This window comes from Petaurus breviceps, unplaced genomic scaffold, assembly GCF_028583685.1.
Source record: "Petaurus breviceps papuanus isolate PSGF00001 unplaced genomic scaffold, PetGlider_PUasm1.0 224, whole genome shotgun sequence".
In the NCBI taxonomy this organism is placed as follows: domain Eukaryota; kingdom Metazoa; phylum Chordata; class Mammalia; order Diprotodontia; family Petauridae; genus Petaurus; species Petaurus breviceps.
The window spans coordinates 8,829,966-8,845,689 of NW_027185887.1; the positions used below are offsets into that span (position 1 = coordinate 8,829,966).

Consider the following 15,724-nt stretch of genomic DNA (forward strand, 5'->3'; position numbering starts at 1 on the left):
ACATGACAATGGGAAGAACATAAAGCTACTACATGAAAGAACCCAAAGTACTGACCTTTAGGGCTATATTTTGCCCATATTGAATATCCTAAAATGTAATCTAGTGATTGTGTGCATATGGTGTGTGCAAATGGTCCCACTGCAAACAACTGAATTTCAGGGACCTGGGGGAAAATTGCATAATAATAAGTTATATTTACATATTTAAGTTTTTCAAAGTGCTTTCCATATATTAGCTCATTTGATCCTCACAGCACCTCTGTAAGGTGTTATTATTCCCATTTTACAGACAGCTAGGTGGTACAGTTGCTAAAGTTCTGTACTTAAGAAGACCAGAGTTTGAAACCTGCCTCAGACAAGTGACAGTCTCTCAGTCTCTATTTCCTCATCTCTCAAAAGTTCTTTGCAAACCTTAAATCACTGAATAAATGGTAGCTATTGTTGTTATTATTTACTTTTGAGGAAGTGAAGATTCAGAGATGATTAATATTGTGCCCATTGTTACAAAACTATTAAGTTTCAGAAATCATATTTTAACCATGGTATATTCTAACTCAAAGTCAGCATTAGTACAACTAAAGATTTCTAGTACTCTTTCTACTACCTCTCTACCACATCAAAAATGACTATAATATCCATGTATCCATGTCTTCATCCCTCCTTTATCCTTCCTTCTTTTCATCCAAATGCCACCTCAGCTCCTGCATTAACTCAGAGCTCTGCTAGTAATTTTTTTTTTCACATTAGGGACTTAATTCCATTGGGGAAGGGGGGAGGAACTAATCAGAATTTATGTGACTACAAATTGTTTCGCCATACATATGTTTTGCATATGCATAATCACTCTATGAATGAATATTATTTTGTGTTCTACTTTTTCCTTTAATGTACTTTTCATTTACATTGCATATTTCTACTTAAAATTTTCTACCTATGCATATCCCCACGAGTCTGTGAAGCCCATATTCTGGTCATTTTAGTTAGTTATCACAGACATCAACATATCATTGTTTGCTTAGTCATCTCCCTATTATGGGCATTTGAGCTGTTTACAATGTTTGGGTATTATTTATGGAGCTGCTATGAATTTATAAGTATAAATCACTTATTTTTCCTTTGGAGTTATTTCCTGGGGATATAATCCCAGAAGTATAATTACTAGGTCAAAAGGTCTGAACAGTTTTGTAACTCTTCCCGCAATTACCATCCAGAAAGATTAAGATAATTTCCAACATCAGTAGCAATGTCCAAGTACATCTATTTCTTCCCAGCTTAGTCAACTCTGGATTTTTGTCAGTTTTATCCTTGCCAGTAAATGGTACCTTAAAAATGGGCTTTTTTCAAAAAAATTGCTAATCAAATTAAATTGCTGTTTTATCCATGTGATGGCTTACTTTCTGTCTCTAGGATCACAGGATTTAGAACTAAATGTTCCCTGAGGGATTATTTAGCCCAACCCAATCATTTAATAGAAGAGGAAACTGAATCTGAGACAGAAGATTTGCCTAAGGTAACACAGTTAGAAAGTTGAGTAGAACCAGACTAACCCAGGTCTTCTGATTTCAAATCCAGTTCTCTTTCTACTGTCTAACATATAAACCATGAGATCACCTGGAATCTGGATATTGACCATATGTCTTTATGTGAATTCTTTATCAATTTTAAATAATAATCTTATCAATTATGATTGTCATCTATATTTTTCAGTTTGTTTCCTTTTTATATTTTATTGTATTTCCTTGTGCAAAAAGTTTATTTAAATCTTTTCAAATATACCCATAATATCTCTGATAAAAATCATTTTCCTTAGTCAGGAATTTATATTTCCTCCCTAACTGGAAGAGGGATGCTATTACGTTTTCCCCAAGTTTTTAAAATAGATTTTTTGAAAATTTTAGCTCCTTGATTCAGTCACAATTTATTACAGTATATGGTATGAGCAATAGATCCAAATTAGTTCTTCTTCCTTCAGTTGTCCCCCCTAAAATATTATTAAATATTGATTTATTCCCCTTTAATATGCATTTCTATTTTTTCATTTATTAAACTCCTTTAATGGTTTGGATATATATCGTGTTCCACTGGTCATTTTTTCTGCCTGTATGATTTAATTTTATTACTGTCATTTTGTTATATTTTTAAAATTTGATAGGTTAAGTCCATCTCCATTTAAAATATAGTGTGCATGTGTTTTTGGTCCAGACTTGTAATTTCATCATTGTGGGGAATTCACAGTGTTAAGGCTCTCTCTACACATAAATATATGCAAAAGATGTATGTATATATAAACATACTATAACCATATATCTATACCTTATCATGCATGTATATAAACATACTCTAACTATATATCTATAACTTATCTTGTGTGTGTGTATATATAAACATACTATAACTGTATAATCATCTATAACATAGGCTTATAAAATTGTATGAAAAGTTAAATAACTTGCCTGTGGTTACAGAACTAGTACATGTTGGAGGCAGGGCTTAAATGCCTATGTCTTCTGGACTCCAAAGCAAACTTCCCCAACATAACACCATACTGTCTCTAGCGCGCATGCATGTGTGTGTGTGTGTCTGTCTGTCTGTCTGCATCTGCTGATGCTTTCATCTGCCTACTAATTTCTCAGATTCTAGGTAGTAACCTATTTGTACATTTATTTCATCTTTCTTCTTTACTGCTAAGATTCTGAAATTATATGCCAGGGGAAACGTTTAAAATGTTTTTTAAAAAACAAACTAGTTTGGGGGCGGCTAGGTGGCATAGTGAATAGAGCACTGGCCCTGGAGTTGGGAGTACTTAAGTTCAAATCCAGCCTTAGATACAACATAAAAACTAGCTGTGTGACTTTGAGCAAGTCACTTAACCCCAATCGCCCTCCAAAAAGCAAAAACAAAACAAATAAAAAACAAACTAGTATTTATTTTCTCTCCTTCTCAGCCTCACCCACTGGAGAAAAAAAGAAGAAAAAATCCATGTAAGAAATATGCACAGTCAAGTAAAACAAATTCCCCCATTGGCCATGTCCAAAAATGTCAGTCTCATTTTGCATTTTGAGTCCATCACCTATATTTTCTCATCAGTCATTTAAAATTGTGGCTGGTCAAAATGAGTGTGTGATTTAGATATAAAGGGTGATACCATAAGCAAATTAGGAGAGCAAGGAAGAGCTTGCCTGTCAGGTCTATGGAGAAGGGAAGAATTTATGACTGAATGAGATAGCAAACATTATGAAATGCAAAATAGATAACTTAGAATACATTAAATTTAAAAGGTTTTGCACAAACAAAGCCGACAAAACCAAGGCTAAAGGAGAAGCAGAAAGCTGGGAAACAATTTTTATAGCAAGTGTCTCTGATAGGCTTCATTTCTAAAATATGGAGAGAAAGGGGTCAAATTTATGAGACTACGAGTCATTCCTCAATTGATAAATGGTCAAAAGAAATGGACGGATAGTTTTCAGATGAGGAAATTAAAGCTACCTATAGTCATATAAAAAATGCTCTAAATCACCATTGATTAACAAAATGAAAATTAAAACAACTCTGAGGTACCACCTCCCACCAATGAGATTGGCTAATATGACAAAAAAAAAAGAAAATGATAAATTTTGGAGAAGATATGGGAAAATTGGAACACTAATTTATTGTTGGTGGAATTGTGAACTCATCCAACCACTCTGGAGAGCAATTTGGAACTATGCCGAAAGGCCTATAAAACTGTCTATATCCTTTGCTTCGGTAATACCACTACTAGGTGTGTATCCCAAAGAAATCACAAAAAAAGAGAAAAGGACCCACATGTAAAAACTATTTATAGAAATTCCTTTTTTTTTTCTTTTTGGAGGGCAATTGGGGTTAAGTGACTTGCCCAAGGTCACACGGCTAGTTTTTGTGTTAAGTGTCTGAGGCCAGATTTGAACTCAGGTACTCCTGACTCCAGGGCCAGTGCTCTATTCACTGTGCCACCTAGCCACCCCCTATAGCAGCTCTTTTTGTGATTGCAAAGAATTGGAGATTGATGAGATGCCCATCAATTAGGGAATGACTAACAAGTTGTGGTATATGAAATGTGAAGAAATATTGTTCTATAAGAAATGATGAGCAGGCAGATTTCAGAAAAACCTGGAAAGAGTTACATGAACTGATGCTGAGTGAAGTGAGCAGAACCAAGAGAACATTGTATACAGTAACAGCAACATTGTGTGATGACCAACTTGGATAGATTTTGTTTTAGCTCTTCTCAGCAATACAATGATCTAAGGCAATTCCGGAAGGCTCATGATGGAAAATACTATGCACATCCAGAGAAAAACTATGAAGTCTGAATTCAGATCAAAGCATACTGTTTTCTCCCTTTTTTTCTTTCTCATGGTTTTCCCCTTTTGTTCTTTTACAACATAATTAATGTGCAAATATATTTTGTATAATTATACATGTATAGCCTGTATCAGATCTCATGCCATCTCAGGGAGGAGGAATGGGAGGGAGAGAGAAAAAAATTTGAAACTCAAAATCTTATAAAAGTAAATGTTGGAAACTATCTTTGCATGTAATTGGAAAAAAGTAAAATGCTATTAAGTGGGGGGAAATGGTGATTGGTCATAGCATCAAAGCTTTTTTTTTCTTTATAATGTTACTGGTATTGTATTGATGGACAGGAAGAGTCATATTCTTGAGTTCAAATTTGACCTCAAATACTTCCTAGTTGTGTGACCTTGGGCAAGTCACTTAACTCTGTTTGCCTCAGTTTCATCTTCTGTAAAATGAGTTGGAGAAGGAAATGGAAAACCATTCCAGTATCTTTGCCAAGAACACCCCAAATGGGATAATGAAGAGTAAGATACAATTGAAAAATGACTGAACAACAATTATATAAATTATTTTCCTGATTCTACTGACTTCACAATGTATCAGTTTGTACATGTCTTTCCAGGTTTCTCTTAATCATCATTTTGTCATTCCTTATAGTATAGTAGTATTTTATTACATTCATATACCATAATTTTTTCAGCCATTCCTCAGGAGATGAGCACTCCCTTAATTTCCATTTCTTTGCTACTACAAAAAGAGCTGTTCCAAATAATTTTATATATGTGGATCCTTTTCTTTCCTCTATCTCTTTAGAGCTATAGGCCCAGAAATGGTAGTTTGGGGTCAAAGGTTTGACAAAGGTCAAACTTTGGGAGCATAGTTCTAAGTAACTTTGCAGAATAGCTGGACTGATTCATAGAGGATACATTAGTGATGCCAATGAAATTCTAGTGGTTTTCACCTATTGGACAAGGTTTGGTTGAAGACAGAGAAATTTTTCTAGAGAATTACTGTAGGAAATAAATTAGGAGCAGGTGAATAGGCAAGGCAGAAAGGATTCCATCTACTACTGGGGCAGGACAAACTGCACCAATGGGCACTAAAGAATGAACAGCCTATCAGGTGATATTGCTAATAAGCTGCTACAGCTTTGTCTCAGTGACATCATTTCCAAACTACAGACATAGTGTGCTAAAAGGGAATGTCTCAACACTAGCAAATTAGCTTGTTATGTTTATTCCCTGGCTATAAAAGTTAAAATGGGAAGATTCCGAATTGCACCAGAGTGAATTAGTCTCATTAACATGTCATCTGAAGCAGCCTTTTTAAAGTATGTTGACTAAGCTAAAAGTATTTAACAAGTCTGAGATGCCGGGCTGAGTGTGCTAGAAGTATACATTCATTAAAAATAAACATAGTATTTCTACCTTCTGCTTGTCTCATTTATTTCCTAAAATAAAATTAAGTTAGTTCAGTAAAAATATATCCTAAGAAACCTATTCCAAGCTTTACCTTTTAACAGATAGCTACTCCCGAAGAGGCATCCCATAGTCAAAGAGCTAAACGTACCACAAGCTTAGTAAGTGGGTGGTATGTGAGCACCAAGGAAGTTTTTGCATATCCTTCCCTGTGATGCATAGCTGGACAGATGTCCACCAACACAGGTATGACAAAAGTCTAATGGATGTCAGGAAAAATTCATCAGAAACATTCATACTAGCAGCGGAATTCCCTTTAGGAGCTGATTTGAATATATTTCTGGCTCTATTTTTGCAGAACTAATTGTGTGTGTGTGTGTTCATAGTCATCACTCGACAATGCTACAACTTAATCTTGTGGCCTCAGTGTGGTGTTTAGCTAGACACTGACAGCAATTTTTAATTATAATACATTTGACAATTGTCCGAAGTGTTGGAAATACTTCCTAAGATACTTTGCATTTTAAAAAAGTGATCTTTGTCACAAGTAAATTTAAATTTTCTTACCTTGAAACACTTACCCTAAACATTCAAAAGAGGGTGAATCACTGATTCACTTTTGAAGAAACTTATCCCTCTTTCAGTATTTGGGATACTTGTGGTAGCTACACCTTGAGAAACATTTTACTAAGTGATAAAATTTCCTAGTTTGTAGATTATCCGTTTTTTACTTTTTATTTTCTTTATTTACTTTCCATTTTACTATTTATACTTTTTATTTTCATTGTTTACTTAACTTGTGTCGTTGTCAACTTTCTTGTTATTCCTGTGCTCCTCAAGGGAAAGTAAACAAAGGGAAATGAAGCTAAATTACCCAGTTTAAGAATTCAAACAGGAAGTTTGATGGAGTTAAAAAAAAAAACCGAAGCCAAGAGACTTTTATATTATTTATTTCCATCATATTAAATTTGGGAGTTAGAATTTTAGGATCATAAAATGTTGTAGCTGGGAGGGATATAACAGATTATTCATTCTATTATAGGTACTATGACAGTGCTAGGTACTATTATATAATACCTACTATGTGCCAGGCACTTTGCAAAGATAATCTCATTTGATCCTCACAGCAATGAGATGAGGTGTTATTATTAGCCCTATTTTACTGTTGAGGAAACTGATTGCAAACAAAGATTAAGTGACTTGCCCAAGGTCACACAGCTAGTAAGTGTCTGAGAGGGAATTTTAACTCAGGTTTTTCTAAGTCCAGGCACAGGGCTTTATCCACTGAGCTACCCAGCTGCCAAGAGAGATAAAGTGACTTCTCTGTTGTGACTGAATAACTATAATAACGGGTTAGAAAGAGGAGTGATTAAAGTGCAGGGTGAAACTACAGTCCATAGGTCATCCTTCTTTCCCCAAAACACCTACATGCTGGGAGACAAGGGAAAGAGGGAATAGTCATTGAGAAGTCTATATATCAAGCAAACATTTTAATATTTTTTCATTACTCTAATATTGCATTTTTTGGGTGTTTTGTTTTGTTTTCAGACACTGCTCCCCCACAGCCATCCCTTCTCTCATTCTTCTCTGGATCTAGGCTTTTTACCTCAAAGAGGGCTGAACACCTCCATGATCACAACCAATGTATCAGGAAATGGCTCTGCTCTCTGGGAACCCCGACCCCAACTTCACCCCCTACTCCTACAATGGCTTCGAGAAGCTATGCAAGGTGCAGGCTAAGAAGGGCTTATTCTACAAGAAAGCCAGGCTCTTGCATCCTGGAGAAGACTCCTGTTGCCCCACTTATTGTGAGGACTGGCCCCAGCACGTCATCATCAATGTGGGCGGCATCAAGTATAGACTCCCTTGGACTACCCTTGAGAATTGCCCTCTGACCCGGCTGGAGCGGCTAAAGTCCTGTCACAACCATGATGAGATCATGAGTGTCTGTGATGACTATGATGTCAGCAGCAATGAATTCTTCTTTGATCGCAACCCATGTGCCTTCAAGACCATTATGAATTTCCTTACTGCAGGGAAGCTGAGACTCCTTCGAGAGATGTGTGCACTCTCCTTCCAGGATGAGCTGGCCTACTGGGGGATTGAGGAGGACTGTCTCGAGTGGTGCTGCCTTAGGAGACTTCGGCATAAGGAAGAAGAGGCTGCAGAGGCCCAGTTTTATGAGTCTGAGCTGATGGTGAATGAGTCTCCTCCTTGTGCCTTCCAGGAGGGCAGTCGGCTGGCTCAGTGCATGAGACAGCTCAGGGACATGGTAGAAAATCCTCACTCTGGGATTCCAGGGAAGATGTTTGCCTGCATCTCTGTCTCCTTTGTGGCCATTACTGCAGTCAGCCTCTGCATGAGCACTATGCCAGATATTCGAGCCGAGGAAGATAGGGTAAGTCTGTCTGCAGGTGCAGGCTTTGAATTTGGCACTTTAGGGGATTAAACTGCTGTACACACACACAAACAGGGCAGTCAAACTCTCGAAGATATCTATAGTGTTCAGTGATGGGTGTGTGTCTACATCTCTACTCTGCATGATAAATTTATACCATTCAGTTGACAAGTCTTATTTATGGCTCTAACACATAATAACTATAGCTTTAAGTAATTAACAAAGTGATAAAATTCCATCAGTAGTCTTCACTGCTTCTAGGTGGCACTGAGCCTGGAATCAGGAAGACCTCAGTTCAAATCCCTCCTCAGATACTTAGGTAGCTCTGTGATCCTGGACAAATCACTTAACCTCTGACTGCCTCAGCTTACTCAACTGTAAATTGGGGGTTATTAAATAGTTAATTTAATTAATATTAAATATTAATTAAAAATTAATAATAATTAATACCTCCCAGGGTTATGAGGATCCAATTAGATAATATTTGTAAAGTACTTATCACAGTATCTGGTACATATTAGGTGCTTAATAATGCCAATTCCCATTCCCTTCCCTCCCATGTCCTCCAGAAGTCTCACCTTTTGTTTACAACTTGAGGTAAAAGATCCTGATCCTCAAGGAGCTATAAACACATCCAGATTTGGATCCAAACCCATACAGCTCCAAATCATGGAGTTGTATTTGTCCCCTTTCTTTTTCAAGAAGTCAGGCATCATCTTCCAAATTAGTTCTACCTGGAGAGAGACCAGAGTAAAGAGTGGTGACGTGTATGTGCACACGTGTGTGCAAGGTTTGTTTCATACAATGCCAACCAATTAACACATGAATTAATCCAGTTTGGATATTTAATGGGGTTATGGGTATGAGTTAAATAGGCTCCTCCTTTTCCCCTCTCTCCTTACTCCACTTGACCGTTACTCCAGGCATCCGTGGCACCGAGTGCTTCACCAACAACTGGGGAAACACAGAAGTTACTGCTTGGATGATTTTAACACATTTATCACAAGATAACAAGGACCCAGCCTCTGCCAAAGTCATTAAAATGTCAGGAATTTATGACATGCAATCAGCTTCTTAGAACCCAAGAACCAAATCATTATTAGAGAACAGATAGATAAGCTGATGGAAAATAGCCTGTCCTTGCATCCTCTTGGAAAATTCTCAGTCAAAGCTCTTGCAAGTGTGAGAAGGCTTCAGCTCTGGCTGTCATTTGCACTTTAATTTAAATTTCAAGAAATTGGTTTGGCCTCATTCATTGTTTAGGCACCTGATTACTGAACTGACATTTCCAGAAGCATTGACTGAATCCAAGTTTCTGATTCTGCTGCCAAAAAGACATTTTATGTATTTGGATTTTCAAAGGCATAGATTAATCCCTTTGCACAGTTATTTATGTAAAAGTCCTAGAGAGGAATTGAGGCTGCCTTGGGCAACAAGGAGCCCAGAAGCAAGTCTTCTGGGCCTTTCTCCAGCGTATCTCACTCCAAGCACTCTCATCACCTTCCAGTTGCCCACATGTAGCATATGTCAGTTCCATCTTGAAGCTCTTCCATACTTTCCACCCTTCATGAATCACTACTTTTCTCTATAATTGTATAAACTCAAAGTTGTAGCGTAAAACATCAAGAATACCCATGAAAACATCCCTCTTTCTCTAGTAGCCCTTATGAATGACTGCTTATGATTTCTCCCATGTGTCTTTTTTTTTTTTTTTGCTTTTTGGAGCAGGGAAGGCAGGGCAATTGGGGTTAAGTGACTTGCCCAAGGTCACACAGCTAGTAAGTGTTAAGTGTCTGAGGCAAGATTTGAACTCAGGTCCTCTTGACTTCAGGTTTGGTGCTCTATTCACTGCACCACCTAGCCGCCCCAGTTTCTCCCATATCTTTTAGCTGCTCAATGCCATGGGACAAACACCTTTATTCTTCCACTTAGTTTGTCAGGGGTGCAAAGGATTCCCTCCTCTCACTGTTGCTTCTCCTAAGGTCTTAGTTCTTTCAAGACCCAGTTCAAGTGCTACTTCCTTCAACAAATCTTTCCTGATTCTCCAGATGGTTAGTGAATGAATGCCCATGACAAATCGCTGTGTTTATATTGTGGATATCTTGTATTGATTTGTGGTGAATGTGTTATATGTCCAACTCCCCACCTCCACCTCCTGGAATGTAGGTGGGAATATCTCGTATTTATATCCTCTGAGCAAAATTTCTTTTCTTTGTCAATTAAGGAAAATAGATTTTTATATTCAAAAAGCATTTGCAAGTAGGAAATGAGAGGAGGGTAGGGAAATTCTTACAACGTTTTAGCGTTTTATTTTGCTTTTTGTTTCTTTTCCATTTGAACTCAACACCTTATAAACTATTAAGACTTAAATATTTCCTAAATGTGAATCCATTCTGAAAAGTAACGGGCTAAACAAATCACTTTTTGGCTTTTTAAAAACTCTGCTGATTGCTGCCAGCGACTTGGCTTCCATGATGAGTCATTGGAGCTGGATGGCATGTGACAGGCTTCTTAGAAGTCTCTCTGAAGTTCATGTGCTTTGAACAGTGACAGGCACTAATGGAGCTCCTTAATTTGTATCTACATTAAAGTTGACATCCTAATTAAGCCTACCCAATTGGAGTTTTTTTTTTAAGAATTTAAAAGAAGGGGGAAGATGCCTTTTCTTAACAAACAGAATTGCCTTAATGCAGTTATAAAAAAAAGTTTCCCCCTTTTGACGATGCGTAACTAGTGATAGTTTGCTTTCATCTTTGCCACATCTGTATTGATTGTTATTTTTGTGAGCCAAGGCAGAAAAGCTTGGAGAGAAAGATCATTATCCCCACTTAGGGAGACAATTGGAGCAATGTAGCTTTTGCTGCTCTAATGATGTTGATGCATAAAAACTGATCCCGTCCAAAGGAAATGCTTCTTAGAAGACCCAGTTTCTTTGTGCCTTTAAAAAAAAATGTGACATAAAAGTTTCTCTTATCCAAGTTTTACCCAGTGGCAGCTGTGGCAACTTCATTCATCCAGGCACATGTATAATGAGATGCAATGAGCAGTATGAAGGTCAGTAATGGCAGCTCTTCTTTTTTCTTTCTTCCTTGACATATTGGGCCTATGGAGTAAAGCTAGAGCCCAAGGACTCTTATCAGCTACTTCTTGGACGAGAGCAGTTGGGAAGTCTGCCCTCATTGGTCATATTTATTGTAAGATCTATCTCATTTTCCTGACACAGTGCATTGCACAAAGTAGAAACCAAGAGATACCTGTAGGATCTATAACCTCCCTCCCAGAGGGACTGGGTCTGGCCTGACCTGACAGAATTACATTGCAAGTTCAGTTCATCAACTTCTTTGGGATTTCTGCTTTTTCCAAAATCTTCCTTTGATGACTTATCCAGTCACAGAAGTGACCCTGGGTTCCTGAAGACTATGTCTTTGGAGGGCAAGTTTTGGTAGGTCCAAGCAAACTATAGTACTTGAAAGTACAGAGCACTGACTTTTGAGTTAGAGACCTGGGTTCAAATCTTGCCTCTGTTACAGACTGTGTGGCCTTAGGAAAGTCATTTAACCTCTCTATCCATCAGGTTTTTTTTCACTTAAAAAAAAGAGATTGAAGTAAATGGCCTGTAATGTACCTTCCAGCTGAAAACATATGCTTTTATGAGTATACCTCAGTAGTTCTTTTGTCATGGAACTCTACCGTACACCCTAACAAATCAAATTCCATCCCTTAGTATCCTATCTGTGTAATATGACCAGGGGAAAAGTCATCATTACTTCATTTCCATTTAATCATCTGTAAAATATAAAATATATATATATATATATATATATATATATATATATATATCATTGGGATATTCTGAGAAAATAACATTCAGATGGTAAGGATAGAATACAGAGGGATAGGGGCAGCTAGGTGGCACAGTGAATAGAGCACCTGCCCTGGAGTCAGGAGGAGCTGAGTTCAAATGCATCCTCAAACACTTAACACTTGCTAGCTGTGTGACCTTGGGCAAGTCATTTAACCCTAATTGCCATGCCTTCTACCCTCCAAAAAGACAAAAAAAGAAAACAGAGGGATAAGTAAAACAGGATAGGGCAATGGAAAGATTGTTAGGTGGAGTCACCTTATCTTTCAAGCCTGGTTTGCCTTCTTGGCTCTGCTACTTATCAAATAGGTAACATTAGGTAAATTATTTGAGTCTCTAAGCCTCAGTTTCCTTATCTATAAAATTGGGTGGCTGAACTAAGTGATCTCTGAGGTCCTTTCCAGCTCTAAATTTATGAATAAAGAAAGAGGGTTAGCCCCACTCACCTACTAGAATGCCTTGAAAGCATTAATTCACCCTGGGAAAATGACATATTATTTCCTACTTAGTAGCAAGACCTAACACAATAGAATTTGCATATAAACATTGCCCTCGTCTTTTTAAACTAAATGATATCTACTTTATTGCTTCCCTCTTCACAAAACAGAAACACTATTGATAAGAACAGTTAGTTTTAAAAATATGCTTATGGGATTTTAAAAAGCATATTATAGAGAGGAGAAAATTAACTTCTGTAGCTTTTAAAATAGGAAACACTTAGCAGAGATGTGCTTAAGATGGAATATTGAGTGACTTGAATTATAGCCAGCTCTTTCATTGGAACATGGCTGCGTTATTTCAAAAAATATTTCAAATACAACAAGAAATATTGAAGTATTGGCATTTTGGTAAGACCTAATCGAGTTTGCCAACCATGGGTATGCCTTTGAGGAATCAGGGTCACCTCCATCAGTGTTCTGCCTCTTCATGTATGTTTCAGTTTTGTGATCAAGGTATAAATTTGTTTTCTCTCTCCTGAGAAAAATCAGAAAGTAAAATGCTTTAAAATTAAAATACTATATACTGTTATTATAATTAATTCTTGAAACTTCTTCCCTATCTGAAAAAAATCACTCTTATCATTCTTATTTCTCACTTTAATTAAAATGGCTTAAATAATTTGCCCAAGTTCAATCAGAAGTGTTATCTCATGATTGAGATGTGCTTGGTTCAGATCATTGGGTGGTATTCTCAGTCCTTCTTCGCCCACAAAGAAATAAAGTAGCTCTCCAACATAACATCTCTTCCATCTGTCCCTCATCTCTAAAATGAGGGATTTGTATAGATAATCTCTAAGATTCCTTAGAACTCTAATTAAAGATCCTATGACCTGATGAACTTTCTCCTCCTTTCTTCTTTATTTCCACTGTCAGCACCCTAGTATAAACCATCATTCCTACCTGCTTGGATTATTACAATAGATAGATTCCCCGCCAAATTTTCTAGTTTCTATACTATTTAATCCCTCTAATTATTCTTTTCTATAGATACCAGAGTAATTTTTCTTAGCAAAGAGATATATTTATGGGACTTCAATGCTCAGAAATCTTCACTGGTTTCCCAGTTTGAAGTCAGGAAGGCTGAGTTCAAATTTAGCCCCAGACATTTAGTGATGATGGGCAAATCACTCAACCTCACTGTGCTTCAATTTCCTCATCTGTAAAATGGTGATAATCATAATAGCATCTACCTTCTTAGGGTTGTTGTGGGGATAAAAGGAGATGCTGTTATGTAAAATATTTTATAAACTAGAACAATATAAATGCTAACTATTGTTACTGTTGTCTTAAGGAAGTCCAGAAACTAGAATAAGGAATTGGGGTAATAGGGAATTGCAGAGTTTTAGATCTGTGCATCTCTAACACTAGCATCCTCTTAGTTTAGCTTCGATGTTGGGATGAAAGCAGGTACTCACAAGTCTTCAGTTGTCTAACAAAGGAGGTTTCTTTTGCCCTAATACAGCAAAAATGGGCTACAAGGATACATTAGCATTTAGCTTCTCTGCATGAATCCTTTGTATCCATCTGGATATATATACTATGTGTCTGGTCAGTAGATTATCAGGGTATTGGGGCTTCACTGGTCTTTGGTATCCACCATGCCTGAGAGAACAGACTCCATGTAGCTAGGACATTTTATTGCCCTAGATAACCAGGAAGCTATGTCAGAGGAGCATGGAGTGCAGCAGGTCTCAGGGGCAACACTGTCTTGAGCCTACCTTGTTTTGACTAAGTGCTGAGGAGGAAGGAAGCTGCACCCTTTAAGAGACTGCTAACATTTTAATTACCAATTCATACTTTGTTACTTTCTAATTATTTGAAAGGAGGCCATAATAAGAATCCTTTCTCTTCAGCTCCAGTTAGGACAAATAACACCACATAGCTGTCATAGTACTTGGTACACAGTAGGTGCTTAATATATTAATATATGTATTGAATGAATAAACTGTTTTTTTTTTAAAGCAGTCGGGGTTAAGTAACTTGCTCAAGGTTACACGGCCAGTTATTTCTGGGTGTGGTGCTTAGTGTCTGAGCCCAGGATTCGATCTCCAGGTCATCCCAAAACTGGAGCCGGTGCTCTTACTCGCTGAGCCACCTGTCTGCCTCTGAATAAACTGTTTTTGAGATTTATTTGAGTTCATTTTTTAAACTCTTATTTTTTCATTCAGTTGAAGTGTTTATGTTTGATTGGGTTCACAAAAAAATTAAATAAAATTGTGTAAGCAACTGAACTTCTGTTAGTACACTTAAAAGAAATATATATGCATAGATTTATCTATCAATCTATAGATAGATAAATTGAGAGGAGAGAGAGATAGTGAATACTTTATAGCATGAAGCTTTGAAGACAAGGAGATGTTAATGGAATTTTATATTTAAACAAAAAAACTTATAGCAAAGTTAATCTAATACATACTAATGTTATGTTACTGTGCTTCAGGGTAATTAGGAGAAATAGTAAGCAATTCACAAGAATTACTGTTGTTTTATATAACCAAATTAAACATTTCTGGAGTCAGCTGGGGAACTGAGATGAGAAAAACCAGGAAGAGCTGGAATCATCTTTAAAGTCTTCTAACTTCTTCAATTTTTGTCCAGGGGAATCCAGGCATCCAGCCACTCCTGTGTCTTCAGTAGGATGTGCCCACAGCTGAAGTATTTTGGAAACCCCTGACTCAAGTATTTGAAGCCCCAAGTATTTAGAGCTGTAATGGAGTGAGTCCTAGGGACCTGTGACATGTATGACTTACAAAGGGAAGTAGCTTCCTCTTTGATGTAGTATTTGGACTTCCACTGAAAGCAGAAAATGGGGCATCCTTGATTCAGATCCCATTCAGGAAGCTGGTTGAGCAGGCAGGGGAGTTATGCTTTCCTGGAGGAAGATGGAAATTAAGGACCACAAATTCTCATTTCCCCTTTTGCTCTGTAGAACTACTTCTTACTCTGTCTCTCTCTCACTCTCATTCCCTCTCTCACTCTCTCACTCACACACACACACACACACACACACACACACACTGCCAGAGTCTTACAGGCTAGGAATTAGAGTGGTCTCATATAACATAGATTAGAGATTCATTTTGAATTGACTAGCCAACAGTACATTTAGGGAAATAAGATTTGGGGAAGGGATTGATGAAAGAAAATGTATCAGTCATTCAAACTTCAGTGTGGATTAGTTTGGACAGCAGAAATGCACTATAATACTGAGGAAATGGTAAGTGTTTTG

The 15,724-nt window shown here is 37.2% G+C and overlaps 1 protein-coding gene across 4 annotated transcripts in view; it reads left to right on the top strand.

The window, feature by feature from the left end:
• KCNG2 (potassium voltage-gated channel modifier subfamily G member 2) overlaps positions 1–15,724 on the top strand; it is a 174,302-nt gene that overhangs the window by 68,644 nt on the left and 89,934 nt on the right. For 3 of the 4 annotated variants that reach the window (XM_069095012.1, XM_069095013.1, XM_069095014.1), the window contains exon 2: positions 7,284–8,133. In XM_069095012.1, the coding sequence (XP_068951113.1) occupies positions 7,378–8,133 (756 nt within the window). In that variant the 5' untranslated portion in view covers positions 7,284–7,377. The remainder of the gene's footprint in view (positions 1–7,283; positions 8,134–15,724) is intronic. The other variant, XM_069095015.1, reaches the window with a different exon arrangement.